At 39.0% G+C, this 15,840-nt stretch overlaps 1 protein-coding gene across 1 annotated transcript; it reads right to left on the bottom strand.

Moving 5' to 3' along the window:
* Window positions 1-1,992: 1,992 nt before the first annotated feature.
* LOC124287656 (carbohydrate sulfotransferase 4-like) lies at window positions 1,993-15,363 on the bottom strand. Its single transcript, XM_046724158.1, has 4 exons — window positions 15,235-15,363; window positions 5,652-5,723; window positions 3,869-4,082; window positions 1,993-2,786 (listed from the first exon to the last, which is right to left on the bottom strand). Exons 1-4 carry the CDS (start codon window positions 15,305-15,307, stop codon window positions 1,994-1,996), a joined length of 1,152 nt encoding a protein of 383 aa, XP_046580114.1. The 5' UTR covers window positions 15,308-15,363; the 3' UTR covers window position 1,993.
* Window positions 15,364-15,840: the final 477 nt, after the last annotated feature.

Here is a 15,840-nt window from a genome sequence, read left to right as displayed (position 1 = left end):
TTGACAAGCTATTCCACTGAATAAATGATGCCTGTGTGGGCAAGGGATGCATGTGGAAAATGATTCATATCAACAAGGGATTCCTGTTTAAACGTGATTCTACTGGGCAAATGATGCCTGTGTGAGCAAGGGATGCCCGTGGAAAATAATTTGCGTGGCCAAGTGATGCCTGTGTGAGGAGGGGATGCCCGTTGATTCATGATTCAGTGATTCATACCAGAAAGTAATGCCTGTGGAAAAGTGATTCTACTGGGCAAGTGATGGCTGTGGAGAAATGATTCTTTTGGGCAAACAATGCCTTTGGAAAGGTGAATGGTATAGCCAAGCGATCCTGTCGAAAACCTGTGGAAATGTGATCCGTCTGGGCAAGTGATTCTGTGGAAAGGTGATGCTTATAGGCAAGTGGTGCCTGTGAAAACGTGATTCTTTTGGGTAAGTGATGCCTGTGGAAAAGTGATTCTTCATGGAAAATGATGCCTGTGGAGAAGGGAATCGTTGGGACAAGTGATGCCTGTTTGAAAATGATTCTCATGGGCAAGTGATGCCAGTGGAAAAGTTATTCTAATGGGCAGGTGATGCATGTGGAAATGTTTCTCTATTGGGCAAGTGATGCCTGTGGAATAATGAATCGTGGTGGCAAGTGATGTCTGTGGAAAAGTTATTCTAATGGGCAGGTGATGCATGTGGAAATGTTTTTCCTATTGGGCAAGTGATGCCTGTGGAAAAACTATTCCGCTACCTATGGAAAAGGGTTCTTTATGACCAGTGATGCCAGTGGAAAAAATCATTTGCGTGGCCAAGTGATGACGGAGGTAAAGTGATTCTGTCGGGCAGGCAATGCCTGTGGAAAAGGTATTTGTGTTGGAAAGTGTTACAAGTAGGAAAGTGGACCATGTCGGCTCGATGAGGTTCATCTGACAATTACTGTAACTCCTCTTGGGAAGATATTGATGTGCGATCCAGAGGAGGAAAACAGATCACGTGTCATGAAATAGTGGAAACTCAGTGGAGTGATGTGGCTTAAAAATAATTGATTTGTTTACAATTTTGTTTGGAGATACATTTTTTATTTAAATAAAAATCTATCAAACACCTTCATACCGTGTTCATTCATGCCATGATGTGAACATACGGTCAATCCAACAATCTGTGGCAATATGCTCCACGAATCGCTGCCCATTCCTATATATGAAGTCAAGTCTGTACCTAGGATATTTCTAAACTGCTATGCTGGTCTACAACAGGCAAAGTCAGCCAACATAATGTCACTACAGAGGGTTGTGTTGGTTTTCAGATTTTACATTCCAGCTGTATGACTGTTGTCTAAAGTAATCTGGACCAGCTAATCAAGTGATTAAAATCATGAGCATCGATCACAGTCCCGTTAGTCCCCTCTTACGACAAGTATGGAATGTTTAGTATCATATAGTCATGTTTGTCCATGGGCTGATATAGGTGACCCCTCACCGCACTCAGCAATATACCACCTACATGTCACGGTCTGTAAACAATCGAGTCTCGACCAGACAATCCAGTGATCAATAGCATAAGCATCGACCTACGCAAACGGTATACGATGACATGTGTAAGCCAAGTCAGCGAGCCTGACCACCCGATCCCGTTAGTCGTCTCTTACAACAAGCATGGGTTACTGAACATCAATTCTAACCCGGATCTTCACGGGTAAAGGTCAGATGTAACATATGTTATATTTAGGATTACACACTTAGTAAAGTACAGATTGTAGTTAGTTTTTGGATTGAGTCCCATCCAGGATTAGAACCCACACATTCAGAGTCAGGAACTAAATGCCAGCACACAAAGTCAGCGACTTATCCCACTCAGCCACATAAATGGACTGACAGCTGACAATGCAAATAACCGAAATGTCTCGTCTCGTCGAGGTAACAGGAATAAAAAGCTATTTATGAAACTATCTATAAAAGAATTTATGCTGTCAAAGTGGCACCATTAGGCTTTCATAATTTTGCAATCAAATGATGGGCCACGTGTGTAAAGGGATGGACAAATTGGTATAGACTTCCTTACTTTCAACACGTTTATAACCAAGATAGTCATAGGCCTCTTGACATTCTTCATCAATAAACTGGACCTTTTTGTAATCCAGATGAAGCCGCCATTCCTGGGACGCCCTCGCAGAATTGGCTTTAGAAATACACATGGAACAGTTCTGGTTGTGACCTTCCATAGTCACATTTCGTATATGCTTCAAAACAGAAGGCATCATGGGTAAATTGAGGACGTTGTATAACTGTCTAGACAAACTGAGAGGACGTTCTGCTAAATGTTCAAAAAGAACTGTGTGGACCCTGCTTGGATCCTTTTCTTTAATTGCTTCAGTTGTTTGCAGATCTGTTAATAACCTTTTGCAAAATGTTCCAACAAATTTCTCAAAATCTGTTTGCTTGTAAACATAGAACCGCCCTTCGGACCATATTGTGGCACGGGGATCGCGGATAAGATGGATGACACGTAATTTGGAATCTGAATCCATCAAGTCTTTGGTAATAATCCCGCTGAGAGAGACCGTTTTAGTGAGGAGGACTTTAGCGCTGTAACACGCCCTGTAGAGGTGCTGCAGGCAAAGGAACACGCCCTGGACTCCTGGGTATGCAGTCAAACAGTTATAGTAGGGTTTGGTCGTGCGGCTGAATTGAAGATGGAAGACACTTAGCGTATCAATGTCCATCTTTACGAAGTCGCAGTTCAGCAATGCAGACATTGTAAGTTTAGTTATGTAACTTTTGTGAATATGGCCAACGCGTCTGAAACAAAGAAACGGTTATCGATTTAATAATAGTTTTCAATGATGGAAATTATGTCAGCTTTATAATGGGTACCAGGTAGGATGCGTGTTGTGTATGTTAATTTGTTTTGTTTGTTGTTTAACGCCGCACTTGGCAATGTTCGATTCCCCACATGGGTACAATGTGTGAAGCCCAGCCGTGCTATTGCCAGGATATTGCTAAAAGCGACGTAAAACTAAAATACCTCTCTCTATACAAACAGCGCCTACACCTCAAACCGAGCGCACTTATTCACGAACGAGAAGTGTTGATAGAAATTGCTCTCGCCTGAACCTGGACGCAGCCTGATTCGTTTTCGCTTTTGTTTAAAAATGGCGACTATATCGTTGATTACCCTTTAAGCAATGCAAACCTTAACTGGACATGAGGCAGCTACAGAGGGAATTTAAATTCGTATCTGTGTTCACAGTTGGTAAAAGTTAATTAACTTGGATTTCCAAATTCAATGCACGACAGGGCTTGTTTGTGGGATTATGGTACACACAAAGTCAGCTGACGGCCAGGCAACAAGAGGGTCAAAACAGTAGGCTGCGCATCGAGACACAAGAACCACACTTAAACCTGCACCACGTGAAATGGGTCTAATGACGTCATTCGTTTATCAGTTTGGCACCAATGACGTCATTTGCAAGGGACATTTATAAGCCATGGTATGTTTATTGTGGACATAGAAATCTTGGTAAATGTGCAAAATATGAATCGATATAATGCAAAAAGTAAATTAGTTACTTGTGAATATCTGTACTGTTTTGGCTATCAAACTATTAGGCAAACACTTTTTATGCTGAAAAGTGCAAGACTAAAAGGTTAATTTTCGTGTAATTTGCCCGTTTGTACATCTTTTTGATTCATGAAGAAAAGATAAGACCCAAAATAAATTTCATCTTTGAAATACAGGCATCTGCGGTTCAGACAAACAAATCACGTATCAAAATGGGGTGGACACCCTCACTGCATATAAAATGTATTAACAGTTCCAGTACACATATAAAATTATGACTCAACCAACCGAACCAAAAATAACCCCCTAAGAATCTCACTTTTGTCGCTGTCTTAGATAATCGAATACAGTATGTTTCTCCTTGGACATGAAGTGAAGTGGTTCGAAGAAGTAAAACACATCCGGGTGCGCAGAAAGGATGTCTCCAGTTAACGTCGAGCCACTGCGCATGTACGTGAGCAGAATGACCTTTGTGTGAGCTTTAGGCTGACAGGGGTTAGTCGTGTCGCACGGTATCGGTTCTTTAAAGAACCCTGTAAAAGTAAAGCAAAAGTCTGATACTTTTAAACGGTGAAACATGGGGCAATTTTGCAGTCGCCATGCACTTCAACGTAATCAGTGACAATCCAATTATACAGAAACACTGTCCCGGTTTTACTCCAGGGACGTTTCATAGATTTTCGGGGACAGGTGGAGGTAGCCTAGTGGTTCAAGCGTTCGCTCGTCACGCCGAACACTCGGGTTTGATTCTCCACATGGGTACAATTTGCGAAGCCCATTACTGGTGTCCCGTTGTGATATTGCTAAAAGTGGCATACAACTCACTGATAGATTTTCGACGCATTTGGTATCATCGTAGTTACGTAGCGCCCATAACAGTTCCCAGTCGGTGCGTAAGATTCGGATGCCTTCTCCACATGATCACCGAGATTAACCCTGTCAGTCTCCGATACCATATGTCGGATGACTTCACGACCCACTATAGTTGTAGGGGACACCCGAAATTGTCTTTATCTATGGAACCATATGGGGAATCAAACTCAAGCCTTTGAAAAGTGAGTGAACGCTTCTTCCACTCGCCCCTTCCCGTCCTCGAATAGTCTGACACATGAACACAATGCAACGCGATATTGATCGCTGGATTGTCTGGCTAGCTGTTCTCGAAACGTTCGTAGCCCTACGAACTTCTTAAGCCCATTTTTAACACATTGGCTACGATCAAAGTTAAGAATTCTTAGGGCTACGAACGTTTCGAGAATAAGGGCCCTGGTCCATAGTCGGTTATTTACAAACCGCCGCCATACTGCTTTGCAACTTGCTGAGTCCGGCGTTGAACAACAAACAAAATATACGATACATTACTCCTCGTCACCAACCGCCAACACCGCCACCTGTTTCAGAGGGTGTCAAATCTCCCCGTCATAATGTATCAATTAATTGACTTTTACAAAGAGCTAACAAACTGCTATTACTCATAGTGTCCAATAGAGAATCGCCTCACTGTAATTACTTTTATAGACCAGGAACGACATATGGGCTATTACATCAATAGTTAACACTAATTCTTAATAAGGACTGGAGAGTTTTTCTGATGTATACACTCAGCAGCTGCAGCGTGGTAACAATCACCTCGTTACTTTTTGGAATGACATTCAAAATTGGATTATTCAAAACATACAAGAACAGCAACTGACAAAATTCCTTGTTTGGTTTGGTATTCTAGAAAAAGACCCACCATTAAATCATATAAACCTCTCTGCTAAAAGACACATTTACATTTGCACTCTGAATAAAATGTATCCAAAATTGTATGAATAATTTCTTAAAGTTTTTAAAAGACAAATTTAAAGTTGAAAAAATTATTTCCCAAAGAAATAATGATTTTGATTAGTTTTCAGAAAATTTGTCTCCATTATTTCCTGTTTTTGAACCTGATGACTTTGGTTAACTTTAACCAAACATGTTAATCAAAAGAAATAATGATTCTGATAAATTTTCATAAAAATGATCTACATTACTTTAGTTTATTAATCTGATGACTTCGTCTAACTTGTGATATTTTACATGTAATATTTGAAGAACCCAGTTGTACTAACAATCACCTCGTCCAGGATGTCCTCCTTGTGTATCGACCTTTTGGACAGAACTTGAAAACAGGTTTTCCGTGTTCTTATCTGCAAATATATGAATAATTATATAAATTAGAGAGTTACTGAATGAATGAGAGAATAGAGGAATGAATGATTTAGTGGACTGATGGATGAGTAAGTGAGTGGGTCATTGAGTGGGTGGGTTGATGGGTGAGTAAGTGAGTGAGTGAATATGGTTTTAGGCCGCTTTTAGTCCTGCCATAACAGTAATATCACGGAATTGTGCTTCATTTGTGACTGAAACCACAGAGGCTTGTTACGCTAAAAACTGTCATCAAGGTATGTACTATCACTGACGGGGTCTTAGTACTATATAAAAGGAAAGGGATGTAACGAGGTCAACACACCACGTTCTTTCAGGGCGAATTCAACAATGCTCACTGTATTTATCCATGCACACATTTAAAGCCAATAGATTTACATACAAAAGAAGACATACAGCACAAAAATCGAAGCAGTAATTTGGGAGCTAGGATCTTTGGAAGCTGGAAAAATCGTGATTTCTCGATTCCGAGCCAAAATCCCTGCTCAGAATTTGTAGGGGTTGCTCATCCATTTTCTTGTTTATTTCACAGTATACACAAACGGCATGCACCAACACATGTGAAACTGATGGCACACTGACACCTCACTGTCATAATGAATTTACGCACATTTATTCATCGCAAACAGAATTGTGTAGTGCCCGTTCGCCATTGACGACCTTGGCCTTAACCTGTCCCGCAATGAAAAGAGTCAGCGATCTGATGGGACACATTTTATTTATAGCCAATGAGCTCCCTTGCTCTTTTCAGTGCGGGGCAGGTTAAGACGAAGGTCGTCGACCCAACCGGAAACTGATAACTTACGAAAGATTACGCAGGGACCAATCGTTTAATTCCAGACTATCGCACGCTCGACACAACAGTGTTTGATTGAAACGGCTCCTTGATCGTACATCGACCTCTAATTCGTTGGCTTCACATTACTTTTCAACTCGATGTGCGCATGCTCAGAGCGTGTAAAAAATACCCACTGGACTATTGCTGGTTTGGTCGTATGTTTACCGATAGCGTAAATACACTCTAAAAAAACTGTTATGAAAATTATTTACGTTGTGACAACTGTTCATAGCTGAGTACATACTTCCATTTCTGCTTTTGAACAATTGATGTCCCATTTTGGTTGTAATTGCACTAGAGATGTGGAGTGTTTTTCATTGTGAGAAGGGGATGTGCAGGAAGGACGGTGGTAGTGAGATGTCTATATACAAGAGCTTGTTAACATAAGTTAAGCTATTCATTTAACTAATCCCAGCCTTTGTTTCATAAATCAATTGGGATCAGTTGCATTCGACATAAAACTATATATTTGTTTTGATCTTTTTTTCCGTTAGGGTGTGTTTACACTCGGTAAAGCATACGACCAAACCGGAAGTTGGACAGTGGATATTTTTACATGCTCTGCGCATGCGCACAGCGAGTCGAATAATTAATGTGAAACCAACGAATTCGTCGAATCTCTTCTACATTGAATTAATATTTTCATAAATATAAATAGGTTATGCTATCGACTAAGCAACAGGTGGTTCGGTCTCATAGCAAGTTCAAACATGCACAATAATACAGCGGGATGAAATCTGACGCAGTCATCAGTAAAATATAATACAGAGTACTATTATTTAACCCAAAGAAATATATTCCAGCATTGTTTAATTTTTTAATTACAGTTTTTGCACTATAAATGTAAAATATATAATCAATACTAAGGTTATACGGACCTTCATGAACGTGGTAAGTTGTACGCACATGGAATGGGGTAAAATAAGCAAGCCATTTAAATCCACACATTTTTACCGATGTTACTGTAAACTAGCAGTCCATGGAAAACAAGGCGGTAATAGGCAAGCCAGTTTGTTGACATGTCATCATCTAACTACAATATGTATGATATTTAGCGAAACAAAATATATTATCCATTTTCTGTCAACTACACTTCATTTCGATGCGTCAGTAGACGCAATATGATTGTGAATTTTTTTAATAATGTGGACCAAAGTTATAATTATTGGTAACCGCCAGTTGTCTGTGGTCTGTGTTTGCCGCAATTAGGACCCCATCGCGGGGGTTAGGCTTATGCACGAAACATACCATTTTGACACTGATTTTAAGGGTCAAGTTTGGGGGTCGGCTTATCTATGGGGTCGGCTTATAGACGGTAATATACGGTATATATATATATACATTAGTGAAATCATAATCACTATCAAATTCAAATTGCATTGACCAAGCACGGTGTTTCATTGAATAGAAATTACTAGTCGGAATGTGGTTTACACCTTTAGTTGTCCGTTTAGCTGAACGATCCCAGCGTTACTATAGCTACAAAGATATTTGCTGCGTTATCGTTGTTTGAGAATCGTGTAATCAAGGTGATCAGAGACGAGCTTGTACTTTAACAGATGTAGTACAAAGATCGCCTTGGTGAAACGCGCAATATACCTTAACATGGACTTTAGACACTTGCAGTGACAAAGATCGCTTTGTTGAAATTGCTCGTGTTTTCTACATTAGACTTGCAGTGCAAAGATCGCTTTGTTGAAAGAGCTCGTGTTCTTTATAATAGACATGCAGTGCAAAGTCGCCTCGGTGAAAACGCGCCATAGACCTTAACATGGACTTTAGACACTTGCAGCGCAAAGATCGCTTTGTTGAAAGAGCTCGTGTTCTTTACAATGAGACAAGCAGTGCAAAAGTCGCCTCGGTGAAACGCGCAATAGACCTTAACATGGACTTTAGACACTTGCAGCGCAAAGATTGCTTTGTTGAAAGAGCTCGTGTTCTTTACAATAAACATGCAGTGGAAAGTCGCCTCGGTGAAACGCGCAATAGACCTTAACATGGACTTTAGACACTTGCAGCGCAAAGATCGCTTTGTTGAAAGAGCTCCTGTTCTTTACAATAGAACAAGCAGTGCAAAATTCGCCTCGTTGAAACGCGCCATAGACCTTAACATGGACTTTAGACACTTGCAGCGCAAAGATCGCTTTGTTGAAAGAGCCCATGTTCTCTACAATAGACAAGCAGTGCAAAGATCGCCTCGTTGAAACGCGCCATAGACCTTAACATGGACTTTAGACACTTGCAGCGCAAAGAGATCGCTTTGTTGAAAGAGCCCATGTTCTCTACAATAGACAAGCAGCGCAAAGATCGCGTTGTTGAAAGAACTCGTGTTCTCTACATTAGACTTGCAGTGCAAAGATCGATTTGTTGAAAGAGCTCCTGGCCTGCGTTTCACAAAGCCTCCTAAATTTAGGAGGTCGTAGCTCATACGACCTTGTTTACGACCCTCTTCCGACCTCCTTTACGACCATTTCACAAAGACGTCATAGTCGTACGACGCGGTCCTAAATCCATGTCGTACATTGTATAAGAGGTACTTTGTTGCATAGCAACGCATAAAGCGAGACCGAACGGGCACCTGCTTATGTTGTTATTCCCAAAGTATTTCAAAATAGAAATACAAATGAATAACAATGCAAATGTTATGTTTTTAATTCAATGTACAGGTTATCTTATCGTAAAAAAATATCAATAAATGAATTATTTTGGATTTTCCATTGAAAATTACAAGATAAAATGTATAAATCATTTTTATTAATATTATCAGTTTTACTTATAAGGTTTGAATTAAATCGCTGTCCATTAACTTGTTCATATGAAACTGCAATATTATTCCCAATGTATTGAATATTGCACACTATAGGACCTAAAGTCAATGTTGCAGTTATGGCTACGCTTGGTCTACTAACACTTGTGGAAAGGTTTAAAATATGGTGTGATACTCTAAATCTGTCAATTTCTTTTGTAACTTTTATTCAAACAATCAAAAACTTTAAAAGAATAAAAACGTATACCCTATATCCACGTATGATATGATATTGAACAAGGCTAATTGTAGGTACTGAAATTGGTTTCATGAATTTTTTTTATCTGAATGATACGCAAAATATACATCATAGTACTGAAAGTGTAATCAGAAGGATAGGACGATTGTGTTTACTTTTTTTTCATCCGACCTTCACCTCAAAGATATTGCCTAGTATGTGGTACTACAACAATGTTGACGTGTGACATCACAACCGATGACCGATTTCTTACAAAATGGCGGCTTCGCTGACAAGGGTACACAGGATTTTGCGAGGGCTCTTCCCTTGATTCAGGGATCGTTTGTACACAAATATGAAATGTAAGTAATCAGAGTGACTCTGACTATCTGTGTATTGTTATGTGTTTTCTTTGTAAGTAAGAGAAGAAGCCAGAAATGCTGATAATTACCGTTGTCGTTCTGCGTGATTTTGCGTCTGTTATGGCGTCACGCTGCACGGAAACTTTGACAATTTCTTATGAAGTATCAAATCATTGCATTGTATCTTTTTTTTAATTTCCTCTTTCTTGCTATGATAGATACTCTTTCCATACATATTCTAAAGGTATTGAGCCATTGCAAGCAATGAATAGCCGGCTGCTACGCAATATTAATCGGAATTTTCTTTGCTTACATTTCAAACTACAGTAGCGCAGTCTTCCGAGCACAGCGTTTGTTTTCACACCAAATATCCAGTTGTTATTGGTAACAAAGACCAACTGTGATTTGATTTAAAAAATGCATGGGGAATTCAGTGATGCATTTGTCGCAGCTGACTATGAAATCATGATGTCAGCTAGACCACGAGATGAAATATACATGTTATTTGACAACATTAACAAACTATTATATTTATTAGGGCTCCTTGCCTCTAGGCAGGAGACCTATTGTAATCGTTCGGATTATTATTATTATTATTTATTATTCCGCCGATTTTTGTACCAAACATAACTCCTAAACCTATGCTCCGAATCGCTTACAAAAATCACACAGATGCGCACCGAGGTGTAGATATTCGGATATTCCCCTTAAAAATCTCTAGGCTCTTGGCCCAATAGCAAAGGAGAGATAATTCAAAATTAATTCCAAAATTCAACGTTTGACAGCAAATATCTCAAGAACTAATTGTTCCAACACTTCCAAATTTCTTGTACAGATGCACGTATGGTAGATGATGTCCTGGTGATTCCAGAACACTAATTGTTTTGAACGTAGACCCAAGAACAACTGAGATACAGCCTTTTAAAGAGGGAACTATTTCTTCTCGGAACTACTTAAAAGGTACAAGACCCCCGTGACCCCGGCTGTATTTGGAAGATCCGCTCGCCTGTCAAAACATGTGTTCTGGCTCCGTTTTGGACGATGATATCTATTCCCGCAGAGGCCCAGATAAGCTGCGTATCCGAGTAAAATACGCATAGAAAATTTCAATTACGCATTGAAAATAATTGTTGCGTACCAATTACGCATTTAAAATGTTAGATACGCAAAAGTTTAAAACAAATGCGTACGGAATATATTTATAAAAATCGCTTGCGTAATGATAAAGACATTGATTGCTATCAAGTTGTACTGTTAGTATAGGACTAGTGTTGTACTGTCAGTATAGGATGAGTGATTTTTATGAAATCATTTCCATTATATTTAAGTTGATTTTGATTAGGTATGACATAAGGCAGAACATACCTGCTTAGTAAACTTACTCAGTCACATAATACTTAGGTATTTAAATCCACACATTTTTACCGATGTTACTGTAAACTAGCAGTCCATGGAAAACAAGGCGGTAATAGGCAAAGCCAGTTTGTTGACATGTCATCATCTAACTACAATATGTATGATATTTAGCGAAACAAAATATATTATCCATTTTCTGTCAACTACACTTCATTTCGATGCGTCAGTAGACGCAATATGATTGTGAATTTTTTTAATAATGTGGACCAAAGTTATAATTATTGGTAACCGCCAGTTGTGGTTTGTGTTTGCCGCAATTAGGACCCCATCGCGGGGGTTAGGCTTATGCACGAAACATACCATTTTGACACTGATTTTAAGGGTCAAGTTTGGGGGTCGGCTTATCTATGGGGTCGGCTTATAGACGGTAATATACGGTATATATATATATACATTAGTGAAATCATAATCACTATCAAATTCATTGCATTGACCAAGCACGGTGTTTCATTGAATAGAAATTACTAGTCGGAATGTGGTTTACACCTTTAGTTGTCCGTTTAGCTGAACGATCCCAGCGTTACTATAGCTACAAAGATATTTGCTGCGTTATCGTTGTTTGAGAATCGTGTAATCAAGGTGATCAGAGACGAGCTTGTACTTTAACAGATGTAGTACAAAGATCGCCTCGGTGAAACGCGCAATATACCTTAACATGGACTTTAGACACTTGCAGTGACAAAGATCGCTTTGTTGAAAGAGCTCGTGTTTTCTACATTAGACTTGCAGTGCAAAGATCGTTTTGTTGAAAGAGCTCGTGTTCTTTATAATAGACATGCAGTGCAAAAGTCGCCTCGGTGAAACGCGCCATAGACCTTAACATGGACTTTAGACACTTGCAGCGCAAAGATCGCTTTGTTGAAAGAGCTCGTGTTCTTTACAATAGACAAGCAGTGCAAAAGTCGCCTCGGTGAAACGCGCAATAGACCTTAACATGGACTTTAGACACTTGCAGCGCAAAGATTGCTTTGTTGAAAGAGCTCGTGTTCTTTACAATAAACATGCAGTGGAAAAGTCGCCTCGGTGAAACGCGCAATAGACCTTAACATGGACTTTAGACACTTGCAGCGCAAAGATCGCTTTGTTGAAAGAGCTCCTGTTCTTTACAATAGACAAGCAGTGCAAAATTCGCCTCGTTGAAACGCGCCATAGACCTTAACATGGACTTTAGACACTTGCAGCGCAAAGATCGCTTTGTTGAAAGAGCCCATGTTCTCTACAATAGACAAGCAGTGCAAAGATCGCCTCGGTGAAACGCGCCATAGACCTTAACATGGACTTTAGACACTTGCAACGCAAAGATCGCTTTGTTGAAAGAGCCCATGTTCTCTACAATAGACAAGCAGCGCAAAGATCGCGTTGTTGAAAGAACTCGTGTTCTCTACATTAGACTTGCAGTGCAAAGATCGATTTGTTGAAAGAGATCCTGGCCCGCGTTTCACAAAAGCCTCCTAAATTTAGGAGGTCGTAGCTCATACGACCTTGTTTACGACCCTCTTCCGACCTCCTTTACGACCGTTTCACAAAGACGTCCTAAATCCATGTCGTACATTGTATAAGAGGTACTTTGTTGCATAGCAACGCATAAAGCGAGACCGAACGGGCACCTGCTTATGTTGTTATTCCCAAAGTATTTCAAAATAGAAATACAAATGAATAACAATGCAAATGTTATGTTTTTAATTCAATGTACAGGTTATCTTATCGTAAAAAAATATCAAAGAAAATTGAAAATTACAAGATAAAATGTATAAATCATTTTTATTAATATTATCAGTTTTACTTATAAGGTTTGAATTAAATCGCTGTCCATTAACTTGTTCATATGAAACTGCAATATTATTCCCAATGTATTGAATATTGCACACTATAGGACCTAAAGTCAATGTTGCAGTTATGGCTACGCTTGGTCTACTAACACTTGTGGAAAGGTTTAAAATATGGTGTGATACTCTAAATGTGTCAATTTCTTTTGTAACTTTTATTCAAACAATCAAAAACTTTAAAAGAATAAAAACGTATACCCTATATCCACGTATGATATGATATTGAACAAGGCTAATTGTAGGTACTGAAATTGGTTTCATGAATTTTTTTTATCTGAATGATACGCAAAATATACATCATAGTACTGAAAGTGTAATCAGAAGGATAGGACGATTGTGTTTACTTTTTTTTCATCCGACCTTCACCTCAAAGATATTGCCTAGTATGTGGTACTACAACAATGTTGACGTGTGACATCACAACCGATGACCGATTTCTTACAAAATGGCGGCTTCGCTGACAAGGATACACAGGATTTTGCGAGGGCTCTTCCCTTGATTCAGGGATCGTTTGTACACAAATATGAAATGTAAGTAATCATAGTGACTCTGACTATAAAACAGAGTCGATAGGACAAAACATTTTAAACAGAAAAAATACCAAACAAATAATTTCATCACATGAATAATACAAACAAATTTGTTTGGTCCAGATCCACTCGAGGAGAGCTATCTTGATCTACATATTACTTATAATCTCGATTATCCAGCTCAAGAATTAACAACACTACTCCCATGTGGAAGTGGATGATTTGAATCCAGGTCAGGAAATACGTTTAGTCTTTTGCTTTGTTCATATGTTCATAAAGTAAACGTAATTGACTTCCCTTGGTAATATTTCCACTATTGTGACTTTAGAGTAGCTTCCCTTCATAAACATGGTAAGCGTTAACCTAGATATCTAGGTCATATGACTTATCGTGATGTGTCGTGGTGTACAGTAATTATTCACCCTTCAGTCCGTGGATATGCTACAGAAACATTTGTGTAGCCCTTTCCCATTTCTCTGCGATTTCCCCGAACTACTGGACAGTTTCGTAATGTACCGTTCAAGGGAAATTTGAAACCAGGAAGTGTACGTTGAGATTTGTCGCCATTATGCGATTGTGTCCTTGCCCCATTTAGCCTCGTTTTGGTACAGATATGAATATTCATAAGGCCTCATTAAGAATGGTCTATTGGTAACAAAGACCAACTGTGATTTGATTTAAAAATGCATGGGGAATTCAGTGTTGCATTTGTCGCAGCTGACTATGAAATCATGATGTCAGACCACGAGATGAAATATACATGTTATTTGACAACATTAACAAAATATTCTATTTATTATATTTTGATAATTGTTTATAAATGATCGAGACATCGAGTAAGTCTGCATTTTATTACGCAACCCAACTACAGTCTAGCCCTTGAGTTCCAGGCAAACGTGATACTCTACTATTATTCTACTCATTCTACTCTACCAATATTTACAGTATTTAACCCTTCAGAATATAAATTGTCTTAAGACATTGGCGCAACGTTCGCTTTACATCCACACGTTAATTATGCATAAAAATTGTTTGTCTAAAATTACATTGTTCCAAGTTGTTTGGGATTATGAAAAGGATGAAATTGTCTGCCTCAAAAATTACATATTTCCAACTTGCTTTTGATTCTGTAGCTGAAAAATGTCTAAATGTCAACCAGCGTCCTAAAACAGTATATGGTTGGTTTGAAGATCAAGGCATTAAATGTAGTCTAATAAAGGGGTTAGAATTGGTCTGCAACCATGCGCGGGTAAGGGGCAACTAATTGGTGGTCAGGCTCGTTGACTTGGTTGACACATGTCATCGTATCCCAATTGCGTAGATCGATGCTCATTCTGTTTATCACTGAATTGTCTGGTCCAGACTCGATAATTTTACTCCATATAGCTGGAATATTGCCGAATGGGGCGTTAAAAAAATAACAAACAAACAACATCAACAAAACAAACAAAATCAAATGACGCTCAGAGACATGGTTTAGTAATTGGCGACGAACAATGTTTCCGTATGTGTGGATATACACGAAATTTTACTTACATAGGATATATACGGACCATATACACAGGCCCAGCATTACGGCTCTGAACCATCTTCGGCGGGACCCCTTCATAGCATCCTCACCCTCGGATACCAAGCGCACAGCTGACACGGCTTTGATAGTGCGGTTTGTTTGACTTATCGACTTATATTAAAACATATCAGACTCTTTCATTTCAATTCTCGTCCAACATGTTGCTCATGTTGTAGCAAGTCTGACGAGCATCACTGCATGGCTGGGCTGTCATGACTAAAGTACTCACGGAAATATAGATAAAATGATTTTTGGCGTTTATTTGTTCTACTTCATTAAAATAGGTAGTTTTAACAAATATTGAAATAACTATGTTTTTCCCAAATTGGCCTTTTTATTATTATTAATTTGGTCTAATCATCATCCAAAATACCATTTTACAGGTAAAACCCCCAAAATGTGCATATTATGACAAATTTAGAAACACGTTATAACTTACGTCACATTCAACAATAGTAACAACTACATGTAGCACTGTTTAGACAGGAAGATGCATTTGCCATAGCGATTGTGCAATTGACAATCAAAGCTATGAATGAACTCGTTGAAATAGTAAACTTTCAGCAAGAGTA

Source organism: Haliotis rubra, unplaced genomic scaffold, assembly GCF_003918875.1.
Source record: "Haliotis rubra isolate DU_JTF1 unplaced genomic scaffold, ASM391887v1 Scf403, whole genome shotgun sequence".
In the NCBI taxonomy this organism is placed as follows: Eukaryota; Metazoa; Mollusca; class Gastropoda; order Lepetellida; family Haliotidae; genus Haliotis; species Haliotis rubra.
The sequence above is the reverse complement of the archived record's forward strand: the minus strand, read 5'-3'. Positions and strand labels throughout refer to the sequence as shown.

Excerpts from the sequence above, each read along its gene's own strand:
- LOC124287656 (XM_046724158.1), bottom strand. The coding sequence starts at position 15,307 with ATGAAGGGGTCCCGCCGAAGATGGTTCAGAGCCGTAATGCTGGGCCTG. Across the intron at positions 5,724-15,234 it reads ATGGTCCGTATATATCCTAT|ATAAGAACACGGAAAACCTG; the intron begins GTAAGTAAAATT and ends ATATATTTGCAG. Across the intron at positions 2,787-3,868 it reads TATCTAAGACAGCGACAAAA|ACGCGTTGGCCATATTCACA; the intron begins GTGAGATTCTTA and ends TCTTTGTTTCAG.